General features: G+C 47.0%; 1 protein-coding gene across 1 annotated transcript; it reads left to right on the forward strand.

Annotated features, from left to right (window-relative positions):
• The first annotated feature begins 274 nt into the window (after nucleotides 1-274).
• Nucleotides 275-5595, forward strand: LOC123343637 (cell death-inducing p53-target protein 1-like). The gene is made up of 4 exons (XM_044978861.1): nucleotides 275-423; nucleotides 3260-3319; nucleotides 3786-3951; nucleotides 4768-5595. The coding sequence occupies exons 1-4, from the start codon at nucleotides 348-350 to the stop codon at nucleotides 4874-4876; spliced, it is 411 nt and encodes a 136-aa protein (XP_044834796.1). The 5' UTR covers nucleotides 275-347; the 3' UTR covers nucleotides 4877-5595.
• The last annotated feature ends 1216 nt before the right edge of the window (nucleotides 5596-6811 follow it).

Raw genomic sequence — 6811 nt, forward strand, 5'->3', positions numbered from 1 at the left:
GGGGATTAGAACTCAGGCATTGCTAGCACCCAGCCCTGTGCTCTGAACATACAATCTTGCCTGTTTTGTCACCATGTAGGCTCCAAAATTCCCTTTAAAATTAAGAGTGTATTGTCTCCATCATCATCATCATCAAATATAATGGGAGTTTAGTGGAGTTTCTCATATAAAGAAGCTATCATCTTAAGGCCATTCTAGTCTTTTATCTCAATGCAAGTTCAAAGAGCCAGGACTGTGAATTCTGGGAGCAGGCTTACCATGGAAAGTCCTTAACTGAGCACTGAGGGCTGACGGTTACTTGTGGTTGAATTTTCCTTTGTGCTACCATTTCTAGGCAACCTGGAGAGATGCCTTGCGAGAAGAGAGAGGTAATGATTCCTATGACCGTGTTTGAAACTAACCCAGAGCCCTATGCACCACAAGGTAGGTGGGCTTGGTTGTGGAAGTTTCAGAAAGTGTTCTTGATGGCTAATGCTGTAAGTGCTAATGGACGGCTCCCACTGTGGAATGAACCTAACTCACAAAAGGCCTAATTCTGCGATGTCCTGGGTGATAGGAGGTGCCTATGCCCATTATATCAAACCCAGTGTCTTCTCTGGATTGTAACATGATGTGCCACTTGACTGACCTTTTCTCAACATCTCCTGCTGCCCAGAGTTCCCTGCCCTAGATTAGCAGTTTTGCTGCTGGATTGTATACCTTGGAATAATACACTCTCAGTGCTGCCTCAGAGAGAAGGCATTCCCTCTTGAAGTGCTGTCTTTTCAATGCAATGGCTGTCAGGAGAGGCCAGCAGCAAAGGGAATGAGGATTAACTGGAGACCCCCAGGGGCTTCAGTCCTGGGTCCTAGTGTGGCATCTTCCTGACAAACTGTGCAGGAACATAGACATATTGGGTATTATGTATCCCGCAGGCCTCTGCACATTGGAGCATAATACAGGGTCCTGAGTTGGGGCAGGAGCAGAGAAGGCTGGCAGGCCAGACAGGGATGTTAACAACAGACATTACTGCGCAGCAAGCTAGTGCACTGTAGATTCACACCCTGTCTTGCTGCACAGTAAAGTCCTGTGTAGGTAAGCCCTAAGTCCCTGCTCAGCTGAAGGTGTATGTAGAAGGAGTGGTGAGGGAGCTGGATAGATCAGGTTTGGTTTTATTCAGAAGACAGTTTGCTGAAGCTCCCTTCTACTTTTCTGTCCCCTCTGTAGCTGGAACATGCTTCATGCTTTCCTCCAACACACTGTGCTTACCAACGAAGCCCAAAAGCCTTTTAGATCACATCCTTATTCTCCTGGTCTAGTCACTGTTATGGCGTGATCAGCATAGGCACAGCTCACTACAGAATCTATAGCCCCTGTAAGCTCTTTCCACAGCTCAATGACATTCTGCCAGTCAGGGACTTGAACTCCCCTCCCACACGAGGATATGGAGGATTCTGGCAGTAGGTTCAGTGACATTTCCTAGCATCATTCCCATCATCAAAGCGCGGGCCGTCGAGTGGCTGATTCAGCGCCGGGTGGCCACAGAAGGGGTGCAGGACACTTACAGGAAAATTGAATCACAACCTTAGACTAGACAGGCTTTGCAGGACCGCCTGAGGTGGGGCAAGTGGGGCAATTTGCCCCGGGCCCCACGGGGGCCCAGTGAGCCGCTCCGGGTTTTCGGCGGCACTTTGGTGGCGGGCCCTTCACTCGCTCTGAGTCTTCGGCGGCGGGTCCTTCAGTGCAGTGGAAGACTCGGAGCGAGTGAAGGACCCGCCGAAGCCTCGGAGTGCTGCTCAGTGAGTGCAAGCACCGCAAGCAGCGTATGGGGGGCGGGAGCCATGATCGGCGGCACTTAGGCTGCTTTAGCGCCGCCACTTCATTCTTCGGTGGCAATTCTGCGGTGGGTCCTTCCCTCCGAGTGGGACCCGCTGCTGAATTGCTGCTGAAGACCCAGCCCTGCCCCAGGGCCCCTGAATCCTCTGCGCAGCCCTGAGGCTTTGCCCCAAATTCTGTGCTGCAGCTGCTTTATGCCACCCCATGAGCAGAGATTGGCCCTAGAGCTGGCATATCTGGCTTCAGTAGGATCACCTCAGTGTGGAGGAACCTTCCGGTGGCATAGAACAACCACGGTGGCTCCTGTCCCGACCCCTGGGGAGCAGCCCAGTGCACAGCTGGCCCGGGATCAGGGAAATGCAAAGGTCAGCTTTGCACACCTTTGTATTCCCCATCCTGAACTGTGCTGTCTGCTTCTCAGCGGCAGCCCAGGCGTGGCCATATGTCCTTATGCTAGATGGTGTTCGAAAACCCTGTGCTCTTTCTACTCCTCCTTCCTTCCCTCTCCCCAGTACTGCTGTTCAGTATTGTGGCAGGCTAGTCCCAGGGAGGCTAATGCTTGTTGGCCAGAGCAGGACCTTGCTCCTGAGCAGGACCAGTGCAGCCAATGGGCCGGCTAGGGATCAGAGAGCCACAAGATATGACAGACTATGCCTGTGGACCTACATACCTTACCTGGTGGAAGTGATGGAAACAAGAAGCAGCACAGGGATAGTAACCGCCCCTCGTTGCACTAGTCGTAGGAAGGCTGGCCAGTATTTGGTCCAATAAATCATCAGTTAAACTGAGCCAGGAAACCTACAGGTGGACAGTCCAATTGCTTTGTACTCTTGTATGGTTCTGAGTGGTAGGTCTGCTGAGGCTGAGTTCTCCTCAAACAGGGGATGATTTGGTCATGATCTACAAGTACTTACCTGCGGGAGAGATTTCCAATAGTAGGCGGCTCTTTAAAGGCACAACGAGGTCCAATGGTTGAAAGCTGAAGTGAGACAAATTCAGACTAGGAATGAAGCACACACTTTTTAAGCAGTACCGGTGATTAACCCCTGGGACAACTTAGCTAGGGATATGGTGGATTTTCCATCACTTGAAGTCTTTAAATCACAATTGGATGCCTTTCTAAAAGCTAGGCTATAGCTCAAACAGAAGTGATAGTGAAATTACTGGGGGAGGTTCTCTGGCTTATGCTTTGCTACCAGATGAGACTAGATACAATGGTCCCTTCTGGTCTTACAATCTATTAATCAAACTGGCCCCAAGTGGCTTCACTCAGGTTGTAATGGGTTCCATATCTTGCATTACATTCTAGCCATGATAGGACTCTTGTGAGCTACAGTACAGCGACACCTCTCCAAGCAGCTACTGTTCAAGATTCCAAATGGGTGTTTAGGAGGAAGTGGCTTGTGCACCATTGTATGGTTTTATTCCATTTTTCTTATTACAGAGGACTGTTGTTGCCCTTCTGCTCCGCCGTATTCATGCCATGAATCATCAGCCCCTGCTGGTAAGTTCTGGGAATGCTTGTTCCTGAAGGTGCCCAGAGCTCTGGCACATGAACCCAGGCCTTCAGAACAACTGCTGTAGATTTTACAATGGGAGAGGGGGGACTTTGATCCAGGTGGGTCTAGGAGGAGAACTCGTTCCCTAAAAGTTACAGGGAAACCCTACACGACTCTGTCCCTGTCACCTCTTTTCCACACAAGCCACTCCCATGAGCAAACCCCACTCTGGATGCATGGATTCACACCTCTCCATGTGTCACTCTGAACAAGAAGATGCCAAGCAAACTTCAGTCAGTTTGGACTCAACCAAGGTTAAACCTTTAACAGATTTTGAACAAAACAGGCAGATGAGATTGGTCTTATTCATATGCAGCTATAAAAATGAACGGGGGGAAGTGGCAAGGGAAGATATCAGTGAAGCATAATGGTTCTGTTCTGAATCTCATTTTACTTCTCATTTCTTCCTAGAAACAATCTATGTGGTGTCTCAGCCGCCAATCATTGTAGCAGGAATCTTTACAAGCAAGCCAGCAGGAACAATATGTCCAAGCTGTCGCCAACCCATTACCACAGAGATTGTCTACAGAATGGGTAGACTGACTTTCCTCCTAGTCGCCGCCATGTGCTGTGTTGGGTGAGCATTGAGTTTATTTTGGAAATTCTTTATAGCACAATGTTTAAAAGGTTATTTCTACCCCAATATACAGTTATAGCAGGGGCTTAGCTGCTAATGGCTGCATAGCTAAGTCCCTCTCTTCCTAGATTGGTACGGACTCTCCAGTGACCAGTGTGAGTGCAGTCCCATATACACTGTATGATCTTATTAGGATGTACTCAGTGTGGTTGTGTGGGATGCAAGTCATAGCTGAATTTAAATTATGTTGTTACCTCCTCATTAGCCAAACAGAATTTGTAGAGCCCTGTCCACCTTCCTGTCAACATTTCTGAACCACATAATATCTCAGCATGTTCTCATGCAGCTCCCAGAATAGTGGGTAATATCTCCAAGCTTGCTTGAGGTCACATGATAACTCCTGTGAGCATCTAAGCAAGGGCCATGTAACCTCTACCCCAACAGTAAACACTGCACCCACTTTAAGCCTCTTTCATGTTGAGCTGTTCCCATTATCACAGGCCAGGGCAGCCTGCATCATGCCAACCAGATTATCTCCTGGTGGAATGCTTCAAAACCACATTCTCCCAGGAGCGTTCCTCACACTAGCTAGAGAATATTCTCTCTGCAAAGTGTTTTACGTCCATACCACTGAGACAAAAATGCTCTTTGTACCAATAGAAGAGCCAGAGTAGAAGTGCCCGATGAAGCTATCAAAACTGAAACGCTCATGCTGAAAGTAGAGAGTGACCTGAAGTCAGCAGCAAGATGAGAAATAAGCCCTAACATGTTGGTTAACACCTTTCTGTACATTTCTTATATCCCATTCTGCTCTAGATGCAATATGGGATGCTGCCTCATCCCTCTCTTCATGAAAAGGTTCAAGGACGTAGACCACTATTGCCCACGCTGCCAGTTTCATATCTACAGATACAATAGGCTATAGAAAGCCAAGCCAAGCCATGGAGACTTTCAAGGCCAATTCACTTTGTTTTGCTATGAATGTAAGAACTCATAAACGAATTTCTTTCTGTGAAATATGCAAAGGTAGCCCCAATCCTGCAATGAATTCCTCAGAGATCTCAGCATCAGGACATTAGATTGTTACACTGAGTTTTGAAAACACCTTTAGAAATAGTTTCATGTCAATGTGCCATACAAGTTTTACTTCATCATTTGGATATTGTTGCCTTAAGCTGTCATCTGACTGGTGCATAATTATTTTGGTGCTATTGTACCTATTCTTAAATCCCCAGATGGAACATGGATGGGATGTAACCTCTCCCATCCTCGCTCATGCTTCTAAACCCTCCACTTATTAGAAAGTTTCAAAATACACATTTTAGATCAGAGTTTAATCTCTGACCCATCAAGACCTATTGGCCTCTGTTTTTGTTAGGCCTAAAGCTTGGGTCAACCTATCTACATCACTCAAGGCTGTGAAAAACTTCCCATGCTGCATGACGTAGTTAGGTTGACCCATTGTAGATGCATCTAGGTCCAAAGAAGAGGTGGATTAACTAAGCAACAGAAGCCCTCCTTCCATCGCTGTAGGAAATGTCTACACTACAGCAGCACAGCTGCAGCACCGTAGCGCTGACATAGTCTTATTCTAAGCTCTTTGGGGCAAGAAATGTCTTATGTTTGTACAACACCCAGCACTAGGATGCCCCCAGTCAGGGCTGGGGATTCTGGCTTGTACTGTACTGTAACTGTGTATTATTCATGTGAGCAATTATGAATTATGAAACTGAGGTTTCAGACCATATTATTTATGGGGCAGAAATAAACCTATTTGTTTAACAATTCCTGCAGCATTCCTCTTTTCTCTCTTGGTTCTGTGATCTACATTGTGTCCCGGGCAGACTGACACGCCATCTGCCACCTTGTTTACACTACAGCATCACCCCAAAACCAGTGGGGAGGGGGGAGAAATCACATGTATCGGTAACAAACAGACAAAAAGTATTAACTGTCCCTTTAAAACTTCCCCTCAACACCTCACTCTTCCCAGTCCAAGCCACCTCCACCACTGACAAAACTACACCTCCCAATGAAGATTGACCCCCCCCCTTAACTATTTATTATGCCTCCTTTGCACACTAGAGTTTGTGAGGTAAAGAAAGGGCCGATTTACCATCCTACCATGCTCCCAATTTGACGATGTGAAGAAATGTTAAAGGCAGCAGTTTTAAAGCCAATACAAAGGAAATATGCCACATAGGCTCAAGCTCAGTTCTGCCTGTCCCCGCTTTCCACACAACAGCTCCTTCAAGGCCCCTGAATTTAACCTTAGTGTATCGATGACAGTGATTGTCAGTGATTGCTGAAAGCTATCCGCTATGTTGTAGCTATTACATTGCCTGGTTTTTCCTTGTGTGTAATTAACCTTTTATCAGATTTGTTTCAGATTCTAGTTATATTAACATTTACCCGACAGCCCCCATCAGTGAAGGTCACTTGCTTTGTAAATTAAAACACTGAGTATGCTTATGGTACAAGTATTTGAACTGACTGCATAAAGGGATCACGCAGCCTCAGCTGTCCAGCAGCAGCAGCAAATGTTTATTCTTATCCAAAGAGGTAAACTTTGAGGAGGAGATTTTGTTTTTCAGACCTTTAACATTAAAATGTTTCTATGCTACTGTAACAGGGTCAGCTGCCTCTGAAGTGCCCCTTTGTGGCCTGGCATGGCTCTGTAGCCCCCTGCCTCATCTTTCTCCTCATTCAGGCGCGTCAGTAACTCCACAAGGGCTTGCATCTAATAGCAATGCCCCCGATAACATCTGGTTTATTAACATAAAATAACTGAAAATACAGTCTCCTCTGCCCCAGTCTCACAGTGGGCAGAGCCCCTCCCTCTGTCTTCGAGTTCCCAAGG

Source organism: Mauremys mutica, chromosome 11, assembly GCF_020497125.1.
Source record: "Mauremys mutica isolate MM-2020 ecotype Southern chromosome 11, ASM2049712v1, whole genome shotgun sequence".
Lineage (NCBI taxonomy): Eukaryota > Metazoa > Chordata > Testudines > Geoemydidae > Mauremys > Mauremys mutica.

What these genes read in the sequence shown, in the direction of transcription:
- LOC123343637 (XM_044978861.1), top strand. Translation starts at nt 348, where the DNA reads ATGCCTTGCGAGAAGAGAGAGGTAATGATTCCTATGACCGTGTTTGAA. An exon ending in AGAGCCCTATGCACCACAAG is followed by an intron (nt 424 to 3,259) that starts GTAGGTGGGCTT and finishes TTCTTATTACAG; the next exon opens with AGGACTGTTGTTGCCCTTCT. An exon ending in TGAATCATCAGCCCCTGCTG is followed by an intron (nt 3,320 to 3,785) that starts GTAAGTTCTGGG and finishes ATTTCTTCCTAG; the next exon opens with AAACAATCTATGTGGTGTCT.